Here is a 14,460-nt window from a genome sequence, read left to right as displayed (position 1 = left end):
TGTTCGCATTAGTGAAATGTGGAGGTGGAAGCGTCCAGGACGAAAAGGTCTCAGCAGTAAAACACCCTGCGTTCAGATCGTACACTGTAGAAATGAAGTAGCTGTGTGCATCTTCAATAAGCACAACGGAGAAAAAAAGGAAAGAGGACTCAAGCGTAAAGTTGAGCTTCAGTCCCACTTTAAACGACGTGAGTTTGACAGAGAGCGCTGAAGGTGAAGTTAGTTGTGACCCGGGGAGGAGAGCGGAGCATCTACCGCGGCAGCGCACGTCACGTGACCACCTTGTCTGCTGCTGGCTGAGTGAAGCGTGTTAGCAGGTAACAAAAACACTCATTTTCTTATGTTTTCCAACTTCGGTGTGTCTATCTCAGCGCGTTTAAACCATATACTTAACCACGTTGTCGCCGAAGTAGTTGGTTGCTGGCTTCGTTGTTTTGCTTCCACGGGGTTACAGGGGATGTCTTTCGCAATTTTTCTGTTGTCTTGTTCCCGGCGAGCAATGTCGGGATGGGATTGTGCTCCGCTGCGAGGCCTTTTTCTTTAGATTTGATACCGCTATGTTTTGTGAGCTGGCTAGCCCGTTGTCTACATGTCGAGGACAAGCCTGGTGTAACTGCCAGCATTGTTAGATAACTGAGCGGATCTATAAATACACATAAGACTTTAGCGAGTCAGTTAGGCGGTCGTTGGCTATCAACTTGGACCAGATTTAGATAGCATCGTTAGCTAGCTTCATCCCCGCTGCACCGTTTGTTCAGTGTCGACGGTGTTGTGTCAGCATTAGCACGTTTGTAGCTAAATTGAGTTCATGCTAGCGAGGACAAAGGGACCCCAGTGCCAACAGCACCAAGTCTGTTTGTGCTGAGTCGGAAACGACGCTGCGAGAATCTGGTTTGCTTTTGCAAGGCTGACATGTTAACGTCAACCGTATAGTCCAAACTGCAGACTGAAGAATAAGTAAACCAGCAGCAACGGGCTAACGTTAGCATTGGGTCAAAACAAGGCTCTGCTTGCTTCATTACGTTACTAGAATATATTGTGGCCAATTGTCAGTCAGCTGTAACCAGGTAGGTGCTAATATACGTAACGTTAAACGCATACGTGTAACTAAATTGATATGAAATCGGTCTGTTTAGTTTGCCAAAATAAATATGATGAGCATTTGAGACATGCAGAGTTACTGAATGATTGCTTTGTTGTTGTTTGCGTCTTGACACCGTCGACACTCATACTTGTAATGATATGTTCGTGGTTGGCTTATTGAATACTAATCGCAGCTGCAGCCTCCGGATTCTTAGTAATAAAAACACATCTTGATATTTTATCCCTGAAATTGCATTTAATGCCAGTTCGTCCTTTTGCATTAGCTTTGTTCAGTACAGCAGCCAATGGCAGCAATGCATTTGCCAACGTCACTCGGGCACCGTGAGCTGGATTGCTATTGTTCTCTGACATAAAACAAATGGGTCAGCGGGGATGTCTGTAGTTATTATTCTAGTAATGGACACCATAGTCAGAGTTTGCAATTTAAATAACATTATAAGGTATTTGTCTTTACGATGTTTTGACATCTTTTCCAGGTATGTGCAGGTGGACAAAGCCCTGTGTGTGCGTGTGTGTATATATATGGCTGTTTATGAATTTATGTTTAATATTTGCTGTGGAAATTATTTGTGCTTGGTTATGTGGTATTCCACCAAATTTGCAGAAAGGTTCAACTTGTAAAGGACTATTTTATGAAATACACACAGAAGAATTCAGCATTTCATTGCAGTGGTTTGATGTCAAGTGTGTGTGCGTGTGCGTGATATATATTCTCTAAACTGTCAGAGGGGATGCTGGGTCAGGGTCTGCAGCGTTTGCTCTGTTTCACACACTCTGTGCTCTGTGCGGTTTGTAAGAGGACACTGGGTCGCTCTTCCTCCTTGACCTAGATTTTCAGTAAAGCTGTTTTGTCGCCAGGCCAGCAGTGTGTCTTACAGCCTCCATAAGAACAGTATTCATGATTGTGCAATAAGGCTTAACTATGCTTACAGCACACATTTCTGGTATCAAACGCTTATTGCCTTCCTTGCACTTGTAGAAGGGAAAGTAGTGACGCTCTGCTGTGACGACATTGTAAATGAACTGAGAACTGAAATGAGTGTGTGTGTATGTTTTGATCATAATCTGTGCATTTATCAACTGCAGGGTGAAGTCACTCATCCTTCTGCGTGTCTTGTTTCCTTGGCAGATTTTTCTATTTTGTACATACAGAGTTTTGTATATACTGTATATGATGAGCTCGCTGGGCAGCGATAAGGCCCGGGGCCCTCGGGAAAAAGCGCTGCCTGCTGCCACTCACACATCCCAACCACAGAAACAGATACAGGTGAGCAACCGCAACCACCTGAACTTGGAAAAAACTTAACAAAGGCATACTCATCTGAGCCATAGAAATTTTGAGACACAAGTGCACACGACTATGAAAGGCAACAAAATCACAGTGCACACATTATGCAAGGACCTTCATGGTCAGTATTGGAGAAAAAAATGCCACATAGTGCATTAACTTTTAACAGCAACAATAGGAGGATTTGCTTAGTAACTGAGTAGTTTCAGACAATGAAAACCAAGTTAACAATTTCTTTCATCTACACAATCTAATATCATCTAGTAGAACAGCTCTGTCATATGTTCTTCCTTTTATGAAGCTGAGAAGATTAAGCTTCTGTTAAAACAAAGTTTTAATGTAACTATATGTTTGTAAATGCGTGAGCAAAACGTTAGAAAAATACACTCCATTCCAGTTCAGCACAACTGCAAACTACACCCTCATTAATAAACATTTAGTTAAACTGATACCTCTCTGAGTTTATCAGTCAAATGTTGGTGTACCTAACAAAGTGGATATACTTTGCTCTTTCCTTTTTCTCACCTGTTAACTCAAATTTTACACTGGTCTCCATGTTTTAGGCTACTGCTGAGCAGATCCGGCTTGCCCAGATGATCTATGACAAGAATGATGCTGACTTTGCGGACAAAGTTAACCAGGTGATGAATATTTAGAGCATTTGTCAGACAATAAAAGGCTCATTGTCTGGCTACTGGGCTGTTAGCGCGAGCTGTCATGTTCTGCCATGAATCCACTCTATGTAGACACATGAAAAATGCATATTTGATGCTGTGAGTGATGCCTTGTGATGCCATGATTTGGACTGTAATGGGGTGAAAAAATGGTGCATTTTGTCATTGTTACATGTTTTGCTGACATTTCTAACATGACGTGTGTTTGTTTCCCCAGCTGATGGAGGTGACTGGAAAGAACCAGGATGAGTGCATGGTAGCGCTCCACGACTGCAACGAGGATGTTAGCAGAGCCATCAACTTTCTCCTGGAGAGCACCTCGGACATGGTAAATGACATTGCGTCTCATTTAATCTCATCTTATTTCAGACAGTGTTAAATGATTTCTTTTGCTTGGAAGGCAGGATATGCAGCAGCCCTAGTACTGTTTTCATTGAGATGTGCCATTTTTCTAAGAGCACAGTGTAAAAACAACAGCATGAATTATGATTATTGTGAGAATTATCATTCATGCTCTGAATTAGAAATTTTGCATGTGCCATTCATCATATAAACCTTTTCGCAGCAGATGCTTGGATATGGCCCAATGAAAAAAGCACAGGTGTAATTAATTTGAATGTCACAGACAAAAACAGACACTGGGTAGTAATCAGTGCTTTATGATGTATGGTGATGATGTTTCTGATTGCAGCCATATCAGCTTTTATTGCATGTCATGTCTTTAAGTCCTGTTTATCCTCATGGCCCCAATAGGTGTTTAAAGCGTATATTGTCACTGTGCTCGGCCAAAATACCGATAGTTCATCCACAGAGGTGTTTTCACGTACTGTGCCTGACTATACCTCTTGTCAGGACTGTTTAGAAGTGTACAGACTGTATGAGTGACATCACAGTGACCCTTATCTTAGTTTAGTTGCACCATTAAGGGCGGGACATTGTTTATGATTTACCGTTAGTAAATGGAATCTGGTGACCTCATAGCATTCTGAGTATTGCACCGCCCAACTTCAGGCAAACCAGAGTAACTGAAAGCGCTTGTGTAGGTGTGCAGGGCCTTTAATCATGTTACTTGTAGACACTGTTTAAAATAACTGTTGCTGCACATCTCTGTAGAATTTTAGGCATGGGCCAGAATTGGCAGCGTTTTTTTCCTGTTTCTTTATCCTCTATTGAGATCATACAGAATTTCATGCAGAAGTTACTGAAATCCTACACCTTTTTATTGAATGTGTGGAAAGGTGGCATCATTTATCCAGAATGTCACCATGCAGATTTTTTTAACCACTGTAGGATTAACACCATGTATGCACAGGCTTTATAGTGAAAGCGGGATGGCCTCCATCAGTGTCTGCACAGCAGTTGTTTGGGTAGATTACCTCTGTCTTTCAGCTGTACTCAAAGCCCAAAGCACAATCGCTGTAGTTCAGTTTCACTTTTAAAGCGCACGCATAGCGAAATGCAAGCCACTGTGTGGCCTGTGAAGACAGCTGTATCGATTAAAATAGAATCAGATCTGCTCTGTCAGATGTGTGTGAGACAGATGAGTGAAAAACGCAGCTGAAACACACCCTGTGTCAACAGCCTGTCATGCTGCATGTCCACGTTCAACACAGTGACAAAAAAGTCCAGAAAGATATTTAAGAAAAAAAATAAAGCCTTGTGGCACACCACTACTTGATTTCAAGTTATGGAACATGCTGAGAAGATTAACAAATGTTGTGAAAATACAAGGTTGTTGTGTACACGCTTTCAAAATTGAAATCAGCGTGTGATGCATCCTTTTCCACAGTGACTCTTCAGTAGTTTGCTCTTTCTAACATCAGGGACTTGTAGCATGAAGGCACACTATTGTGCATCATTTTTCCCCTCTTCTTGCTCAGAGAGCAAAGTCAAACAGGCTACCGAATGTCTGGCAAACACTTGGTTGTTGTGCTGCCTGTGTGTTGCAAGTCCGAGTCAGTCTCCCAACATTTCTGAAGAGTAGCGGCCCGCACAGATGGCGAGGAGAGGCTGTAGGGCAGGGCAGCCGGCCAGACAGCAACCCATGGTGTTGTTTTGGTTTCGTGGAAATCCAAAAATAGCAAATAACTGGTTTTCCCCTTTATGTGGAAGTCTCTATGTTCTGGTATGTACTGCAACCATCTGTTTACATCGTCTGCTACTTCTACTGTATGTAAGAGCTTCGGTGACCTCAACAATGGAGTGAAGTAGGTATAGCTGCATCAAAGAATATTTGCCTTTTAAATGATGAACACACTAATTGAAGTGACTGTATAATTATAATCAGCACAAATGATTATGAATGTTTTAGTACAGATGCTGGCCACAAGATAGCTGCCATTGCAGTTTTTTCGTAACGGTTTTCAGAAATGTTTCATGTAGTGTTTGGTCTAGTGTCTCTTTCAACCTCTTGAACAAAACACACTGGTTGAAATGTGGGTTTCAACCCACTGCTGAACACCAGAGGCTACTTTGACATGATGCAACCGTGAAATGTCACTGAAATATTCTTTTAAATTAGTGCTACACTGCTGGCTTTGCTCACTGAAGCACATCATTGGTGTTGACTTTTGTGTGACTGTTTTTCTGTGTGTTTCACAGCTAGTGCAATGAGAAACACATATGAAATAGTTTGTGCTCCCATTTCTTTAATCCACAACCTTGTCTGTATTGTTGTTGTTGTTACATGTTTTAATTTATTCTTTTTTCTTCACTCTCCTGTCATGCATTTAGACTTCATGGGAAACAGTAGGGAAGAAGAAGCCGCTGGTGAAGGACGGTCCATCAGAAAGCAAGGAAAACAAGGAGAACAGGGAGAAGAAAGGAGAGAGGGAGGCAAGCAAGGGCCGCGTGGCGGCCAACCGCAAGGGCAAGGGGGCCAGTCGCAGCCGACAGGGTATGGAGTCTAAACCTCACATTAATTTCGCTCTAGTCCACCATTTCTTCTGTAGCTTCTCAGTTTCATGTTCGAGTACATCATACTGTTACTAATGCTTGCTTTTTTTGTGTGTGTGTGTTTGTGCATGTCCAGCACGTCCAGAGGAGAATGGCGTGGAGGTGACACCAGTGGACAGAGGTTCAGATCGAGGACGGAGGCTCAGAGGTGGCCGAGGTGAGCACACGCACATTAAAACACCATCTGTATACCCGAGACTTAAGTGGACGATGTTGACTTTTGTGTGAATGTTATGCAGGATCTGGAGGTCGAGGCAGAGGCAGAGCACCAGCAGGGAGTCGGTTCTCAGCCCAGGGCATGGGGTATGGTGGCAACACACACACACACACACACACACACACACACACACACACACACACACACACACACACACACACACACACACACACACACACACACATACACACACACACACTAGGGGTTTCAAGTACTTTCAGGTGTAAATTAATCTGTACCAGATGGCTTTTTGAAGACAGAAAAAGACATTTTTCATGAGTAGACGTGGTGCATTTTTTTTGCAACTGACATTGTAGTATGTTTCCATAGCCTTGTGTTTACCCTTGAAAGACTCCCATTCAGATTTAGTATCGGGGAAGAAAAAAAAAAAAGCACATCCCACCTAAGCCTCCACAAAGCACCTTAAACCCAAAGGCTAGAAAGCAATAAGTCATCCCTCCTGGGGAGCTTTGCCTAATGGAATAATATAAATAAGAAACAATAATGCTCCAGACACTTTTTATTAGGAAAATAATTAATTGAATCTGATGTCACCCAAGGTCAACCACTCCCTGCCTCTTTTTATTTTATTTCTGTCTAACTAAATATAACTCACCTTGACTCCTCCTCAGGACCTTCAATCCTGCTGACTATACCTCAGAGGCCGGGACAGGCCAGGACAGACAAACTGAGGTGTGGGACAACAACTGTGCCAACAACAGCACAGATGGGACAGGTGAGCTCTCTCAGAGCAGATGTGCCACTCTTGACTTGTAAAGGCACTTCTGTGCAGCCAGTACTGTATAGCTCTGCGTATTTAATGCAAGTGTCCATGAGCTACAGGTCTTCTGCACATCGTTAACCTACTCATCCCACATGTCTTTGAACTTTGTGACTCATCGTTGGTTGTCCTCTAGTTGCCTGGAGGAATACCTTGGAAGACTGGACAGCTGAGGACTGGAGTGAGGAAGTTAGTGTGAGTTGAGGCAAAGGGCAACACATTACAGTATAAGTCACAGTGCAGTGTTTTGGTGTATTTTTTAACACCCCTGTCTACTTTTGTGTGTTCTTGCAGCTCTCAGAGACCCAAGTGTTCACCTCCTCGTGTGCACCTGCTGCTGAGAATCACATCACACCTGGGCAAAGGTTAGTAACTAGCTCAAATTGTAATGTAATGTATCAGCCCCAGACAAGTTGGTCAACAAAGTGCTCTGCAGTCTCTCTTCGGTTCCATCTACTCAAAAAGTCTGTCAGAGATGAAGACGTAACTTTAACATCTTTCACATACTGTTACTGTGCATACTGTAAAGATGTACTGTCAGTGGAAAATCAATGCCATACTGAATTTACTTACTACCTATGTTTAACTCACTGCATTGGCAACTTAGCATCCTGCAAGCATTTTCTAACTGACTTTACTGTTCCTGTGCTAGTCTGGACCTCACCTCTCTACTGCAGAAGCCTGTGGGTGGAGGAAGAGAACCACCTTCCTCTCAGAGTCTGGTCTTCACCAACTCCCACCACCACCAGCCACTGCAGCAGCAGCTGCCCCCCAGCCGCAGCGCAACCAGTAGCACAAGCTATGCTCATGCTGCTCTGGTAAACTGTCATATTTTATACTCTGTACGTTCCTCCATCTATTGCATGTAGATGGTTACACTCTCTCCTGTCCACACCAGTCGTCAGTTCTGGGAGCTGGTTTTGGGGACTTGGGCCAGGCCAAAAGGACTCCGCCCAGTGCTGGAGCTCAGATATTGGAACAACTGAAGGGTCCTGGTTTGGGTCCGCTACCCTCATCCCAGGCCACGCCTCCTGTCAGCACCCAAGGAAGCAACGCGTCCATCGGCCGACTGCCAGGCCTGGCACCTGTACCTCCACCATCCTCATCGAGCTGGGACATTAAGGCCTCAGAACCGAACACCACCTCGCTGTCCTCGCAGTTCAGCCGTAAGTGTTAAAGTGAGACGGTCATAGTGCAGCCATGCATACAAATGTGTCTGTAATGTGTGTTTATGTAGCCGTGTCTAATCCTTGTGATGTGCTTCTGCTTTTTTGTGTGTCTGTGCCTACAGGTGAGTTTGGCCTGCAGCCAGAGCCTTCTCTAGTGCTGAGCCAGCTGGTTCAGAGGCACGCCGGCCCCTCTTTGCCTCTGGCCCGTCAGCCCAGTCCTCCATCGCAACAACAAGCGCCCGCTGCTTCAGCCTCACCTGCTCTCCAGCACACCAGCACGCCAGCGCAGGCAGGCCCGGTGATGGCTGCTGCTGGTGCTAAACCTCCTGCTCCCAGCGCAGGGCTGGACCCTCAGGGTGGCAGTACACCACAGCAGCAACGGGCGCAGCTCAAAGGCCAGAAACGAAGGATACCTCCCACATCGAAGGTAGGCGATGGATGTTGATGGACTGAAGGTGGTGATTACAATTGGATGCACAATTGGTTATCTCTGGTGTGGGTCTGAGATTCAGCATATTTATTGTCAAGGCAACAATGCATGTATTTTAGCCAGTGGTTTCAAGTCGTGATATAAACTTTGATGGTCTTGAAACCTGACTTTGTTCCCACCTTCCTGGTAGATCCCCTCCACAGCGGTAGAGATGCCAGGCTCGACTGACGTCCCCGGGCTTAACCTCCAGTTTGGAGCTCTTGACTTTGGCTCGGAGTCGGCGTTGCCGGAGTTTGGAGTTGTGGACAATTGTGTGAGTGCGGCATCCAGGGAGTCCACGCCGGCCCCTGCCTCAGCACCTTCTGCGCCAGGGCCAGGAACACCGAGCCAGACAAGCCTGTACTCCAAACCGCTCAGGTACTGTCCCTGCTGACTGATTAATCACATCTGTTTAGGATAGAAACTGTGCATTTGAAGAGTTTCATTAAAAAAAAAAACAAAGAAACTACAGAACAGCTATTAAAGTATAATCAAAGAGCAGATGTTTGTCAACAAATCTATGAATGAATGAATGATGAAGACACCAAATCTCACTTTTCTGGCCTAATCTGAATTAATGCTTTCTCTCCCTGCTGTGGTCTTGCAGTGAGTCACTGGGCAGCTCTCTCTCTGTTGCCCTGCCTCTGCCCCTCTCCTCATCAGAGCCAGTATATCACTCCTCCTCGGCGGCATTGCCCAGCCTCACTCCCTCTTCATTAGGGACTGTCAGCTCTGCCAATCCTCCCTCCTCCTCTTCAGCAGCCTCCACCAGCTCCTCCTCTGTACCCTCCTCCTCTCACTTCTCTACAGTGGGGGGAAGTTACGATGGGACCATGCCCCCTCACACACGACTTGGCTTTTCCCAGAGCAAAGAGGCCTCGGGGCCCGTCATGGTGAGTAGAAATAGTCAACAGAAATGTTCATCCTGCTTTTTTTTTAAAAAAAAGGGCTTTCAGGCTTTTGTTGTTGACTGAGTTGGTAAATCATCCAAATTAAAATATTCCTGAGCGGGAGGCTGACCCTAACATGTCCCATGAGGGTCAACCCCTCGTTGGGAAACTGTCTGACTGTCTCCCAATGGTGATGATCTTGGTCTGTTATGAGTTTATGTGTACACTGAGCTGTGTTTTCTTTATCACCAGAATGGTCTGAATGGTGTAAGGACCTCTGCTGCTCTAGACAGTAAGTTGCCTCCCACTGATGTATTTGTTCAGTGCAGACTTCCTGTTGATGTCCACCCACTGCCATCTATTACAAGTAAAGACCTTTTCTGTCCCACTCCTCCCAGCTTCATCAGCGTCCTCCACACCGAAGCCAGAGTCGCCGTCTCTAAACATCAGCACCAACGGTCCGTCGGCACCCTCCTCCCACCTACCGTCCACCCTGCCTGCACACAGCTCCACCACGCTCTCCAGCCTGGCACAGGACCTGCCCTCAGCCAGCCAGCTCAACTCACTCAACAGGTACCACACACACACACACACACACACACACACACACACACACACACACACACACACACACACACACACACACACACACACACAGCTTTGACTTGTCAGAATAGGAACCTTGAATTTCTTACCCTTTTGACTGTTTTGCCAGCCTGAGGTCTCAGCACATTGCAGACTCAATTTATGAATACACAGTTATACTTTCTTCATGTTATACTTTGTCTCTTGCATCCAACAATTAACCAATTAAATTAAAGGAAAGTGGTAGCGTACATGCTGAAATAAAAGGAAGTTGTCATTGATCGTCACTCTTTCCTCTCTGCCTTCACTCTACAGTCATGTCAGCAGTCATTCCTCGGTTTCAGCTCTGGGCTCCAGCTCTCTCACGGTAAGTACCTGTGGTGTTGAATCACCAAACTTAAAGAGGACAATTAATACGCAAGTAATGCAATGAATACGTGGAGCATAATGGACCCATTCTACCTGGGGTGTCCACCGTGTCAAAAGACTCCTGATCTATAGTACATGAATATCAGCACACAAAGTACATGCGTACATTGCCAAATGAAATCTGAAAACCTTAAACCCACCCTCTGCAACTCCTCGCCGCCCTCAGTACACCAGTGTTGACAACAGCAGTGCGAGCTCCCAGGCCCCCTCCTCTGGCTCCTACACGTCATCGCAGCCCTCGGCCTCAGCTCTCCATTCAACCCACAATAGCAGCAACAGTAGCAGCAGCATCAGCATAAGCCACCTGGCCAACATGCCTAACATGGGCAACAACATGAGCAACATGAGCAGCGCAGTCGGTGGTATTGCTGGCACCAGCGGACTTCACTCTGCTGCCATTGCTGCCACCACAGCGCTGGGACTTGGCTCCAATGGAGCTACTGCCACGTCCAACCTCTCTGCACCCAGGACCACACCCCTGCTCTCCTCCACTGGTACATACACACACACACACCTGAGGCACTGGCGAAGTTAACGTGTGATGGGTTGATTTCACTCATTTTATGCTCATGATGATACAAGTCCAAACAGTTGGAATTGTCATGGGAGTGATGGTTGTTGTGTATGGTGTACAGGTAAAGCTCCTCCTAACCTGTCCCAGGGAGTGCCTCCTCTTCTCCCCAACCAGTACATCATGGGCCCAGGGGGGCTGCTGCCAGCATACCCAGTAAGTAGCCCTCCAGGATCCAGTATCATTGCACTGTGCTTGTTTTTCTTTTAAATCAGTGAATACAAACTTTGATATTTGATATTAGTCCCTTGTTTTTTTTGCCTTGCTCACCTTGAACTCTCTCAGAACTGATGAAGATGCAGTCTTTGTTTTCTTAAACAGTATTCAGTGCCTGTGTTGCGTTTTTCTATCTGACTGTCCTTTGTGTCTCACAGCAGATCTATGGCTATGAGGACCTCCATATGCTCCAGTCCAGACTGCCAATGGTGAGTCTCACCACCACCTGCTGGAACAGCTCTTCACTTCTTCTCTAGTCCTCATTCAAGTGTTGGAGCTTGTTTGGTTGTTGCATGGCTGCTCCCCTGATCCTCCTCTGTCCTTTTAGCCCTCTTTGCAGGATTACTATGGAATCACATTCCCTGGCCCCACAGCGACTCTCTCTGGCAGAGACGGGAGCCTAGCCAACAACCCCTACTCAGGTAAAGCTCTTTACCCTTTGCTGGCCTGCTCTAAACTCTTCAAATCCAATGTGTGTCCTCACGTGCTCTTCCCCATTTCTCAGGTGAAGTCACAAAGTTTGGCAGGAATGACTCCACCTCCCCGGCACCCCCCACAAGCCTGGCAGCCCCACAGCCTCCCCAGGGCCAGAGCCAAGGACAGAGTCAGGCCCAGCCTCAGCCTCCTCAGGCCCAACCTCAGCCCCAGGGCCAGCCGCAGCACCACAGCAGTCAGCAGGCTTTTCTGCCTCCAGGCTACAGCTACACAGGCCTGCCTTACTACCCCGGGGTGCCCGGCGCCGTACCCAGTGCTGCCGCCTTCCAGTATGGCCCCACCATGTTTGTTCCTCCTGGGGGCCCGGGACCAGCCTCAGCCAAGCAGCACAGTATGGGCCTTGGTCTGGGAAACCCCTCGGCTAGCCCTTTCCAGCAGCAGACGCAGCAGCAGCCCAGCAGTTACGGCCAGCACACCTTCAGCTCAGGTTGGTGAGCGCACCACTGAGTTTATGTAGTATTGGGAGATGTGGTTCTTTGAGTCGCATGTCCTAAATTATTATTATTCTAACCCCAAACAGGGTATGAGGAGCTGACGGCGGGGCCAGCAGGAGTGGACTACAGTAAAGGATACAACTCCTCCTCACAGGCACAAGCCAAATCTGCTGCTACTGGACCCGGCAAAGGTGAGAGGAAAGAGCACTCGCTCCTTCTCTTATCTCGATTTTTCAAGTCATTTGGAATTGTAATGTGTAAATGTGGTTGCTGTCGTTCTGCCAGGCGTCTCAGTGACGTCCAGTAACTCGGGTGTGCCAGACATCAGTGGAAGTGTTTACAATAAGACCCAGGTGAGCCTCAAACACCTCAGCACCCGCCTGCCCCATTGCTGTGTGGTCTGCTCTTTATTCTGATCGGTTTTGGAGTTTAATTTGTTCTTTATCCTCCATGTGTAGTCTTTTGATAAGCAGGGTTTCCATGCGGGGACCCCTCCTCCCTTCAGCCTGCCATCAGCACTGGGGGGTCCAGGGCCTCTGAACCCTGGAGCAGCTCCTGGAGGCTATGCACCGGCCCCATTCCTCCACATTCTGCCTCACCAGCAACCACACTCACAGCTGCTGCACCACCATCTAGCTCAGGATGGACAGGTACCACTCGCAGGTAGTTTTCAGAACTTTCACAGGCGAGAGCTTCCCAGATGTTTTACACGCACGTCTCTCTGTGTTCAGGGTGGTCCCAGCCAGCGCGGTCAGTCCAGCAGCCTGCAGCAGAAGAGCCAAGTCAACAAGTCGAGCTACAGCAGCTCCCCCTACTGGGCCAACTGAGATGGGTCCATCAATGATGTGTGTGTATGTGTGGATGGACAGACACCAACACACAGCACCACACCTGTTTATCTGACTGATGAGATCATAGAGGGACAAACCATTTTACAACACAAGCTAAAACACACACTACCACCCCCCCACCCCCACCTCCCCTTTGCTCTGTATATCCCCTTTTCAAATGTATGGCTGTTGTATGTAAAATATATTTATGTATGTATTTATACAGTATATATGTATTGGTAGGACATAAAATGTGGTTTTCTGCATTTTGTTTTTATTTTGAAGGACATTTTATTTCAAAAAAATGTGGAAAGATGAGAATGCTAAGTCATGGAGATGAAGTTGGTGAATATACTTGAACACAAGCATCTTGTGATGTGGATTTTTTTTTTTGTATGCATACATCAATCGAGAATGATGTACAATAGATTCTACACATCATTTTCACGGCAAAGGCCTTTTTTATTTTAGAGAAAATCTGTTTTTGTTACTCTGGTCTCCCAAATCTGTGAATCCTTATATTGAGGGTGACTTGAGTTGATAGCTTGACTTTTCTTTTTGCCCCATTTCCCTCCATCTGTCTCTCATTCCTGAAGTTTTACTAGTTGGCTGGTTTCATCAGCCAGGCCTTGGATTTGATGTCATTTTAACATTGGTTTAATCCTTGTTGTCCAAATTAAAAGTTATGAACAGTTTGCTTGGGTCTGGCATCAGTATTTACAAACCACATGTTTTCTGGATTCAGACCCACAACTTTCACACTTTCCTGGTTTTACTATTAAAATATTTGATGTACTAAATAACACGTTCAGGATGGAGGCGCGGTATTGATGTCTGTACTTTGTGCATTTTGGCAGAAGCCCAAAGGTGCAAATTCTTATGGTAAGTGAACAGGTTGTGCAGGTTCAGGCACCAGTAATAATGAAGTGTCAAAGAGAAAATGACGTGAGGGATCAACAGTAGGTCAGATAATAAATACTCAAATCCAATAATAATCTATTAATACTGCAATGTACAGTAAGTTTCATGTTTCTCTTTTCAGACTTAAGATGCCATGATGTGCCATGTGGCATTTCGCTAAAATGAAATTTCAGCTAATTTATATCCTGTCACTGCTGGTGTAAACATGTGACTACTGATATTTCTGATTGATTTTTACATCTGAATCATAAATTGAACAGAAATGACATTTAACTCCTCTGGACTCCAGCAGGTGTTTCCAGTTACACTGATTCTAATAGTGAACCTGGGATCAGCTGGTATATATCACATTGACCTGACACACACACAGCATTAACATGTGCTGCATGTCATTTCACATGTACATTCATGTTACATCTGTGCTAACTGCAG

General features: G+C 45.8%; 1 protein-coding gene across 3 annotated transcripts; it reads left to right on the top strand.

The window, feature by feature from the left end:
* The first annotated feature begins 236 nt into the window (after window positions 1-236).
* ubap2a (ubiquitin associated protein 2a) lies at window positions 237-13,802 on the top strand. 3 transcript variants are annotated; one of them, XM_070959894.1, is made up of 27 exons: window positions 237-317; window positions 2,234-2,371; window positions 2,956-3,033; window positions 3,284-3,394; window positions 5,800-5,962; window positions 6,098-6,178; window positions 6,261-6,324; window positions 6,871-6,974; window positions 7,156-7,214; window positions 7,314-7,384; window positions 7,672-7,837; window positions 7,918-8,185; window positions 8,311-8,615; window positions 8,809-9,035; window positions 9,265-9,550; window positions 9,800-9,839; window positions 9,946-10,120; window positions 10,448-10,499; window positions 10,728-11,055; window positions 11,197-11,288; window positions 11,510-11,557; window positions 11,677-11,770; window positions 11,854-12,270; window positions 12,364-12,468; window positions 12,563-12,630; window positions 12,736-12,927; window positions 13,009-13,802. In XM_070959894.1, exons 2-27 carry the CDS (start codon window positions 2,276-2,278, stop codon window positions 13,102-13,104), a joined length of 3,786 nt encoding a protein of 1,261 aa, XP_070815995.1. In that variant the 5' UTR covers window positions 237-317; window positions 2,234-2,275; the 3' UTR covers window positions 13,105-13,802. The 3 variants fall into 3 exon arrangements, with proteins under 3 accessions (XP_070815995.1, XP_070815993.1, XP_070815994.1); XM_070959892.1 differs by having other exon boundaries at window positions 11,507-11,557; XM_070959893.1 differs by lacking the exon at window positions 237-317 and adding an exon at window positions 961-1,067 and having other exon boundaries at window positions 11,507-11,557.
* The last annotated feature ends 658 nt before the right edge of the window (window positions 13,803-14,460 follow it).

This window comes from Chaetodon trifascialis, chromosome 3, assembly GCF_039877785.1.
Source record: "Chaetodon trifascialis isolate fChaTrf1 chromosome 3, fChaTrf1.hap1, whole genome shotgun sequence".
In the NCBI taxonomy this organism is placed as follows: domain Eukaryota; kingdom Metazoa; phylum Chordata; class Actinopteri; order Chaetodontiformes; family Chaetodontidae; genus Chaetodon; species Chaetodon trifascialis.
The sequence above is the reverse complement of the archived record's forward strand: the minus strand, read 5'-3'. Positions and strand labels throughout refer to the sequence as shown.

Bases quoted from the DNA above. Each gene is read 5' to 3' on its own strand.
- ubap2a (XM_070959892.1), top strand. From the start codon at position 2,276: ATGATGAGCTCGCTGGGCAGCGATAAGGCCCGGGGCCCTCGGGAAAAA. The intron at 3,034-3,283 runs GTGATGAATATT...TTGTTTCCCCAG, and splicing joins TTGCGGACAAAGTTAACCAG to CTGATGGAGGTGACTGGAAA. The intron at 9,840-9,945 runs GTAAGTTGCCTC...CACTCCTCCCAG, and splicing joins GACCTCTGCTGCTCTAGACA to CTTCATCAGCGTCCTCCACA.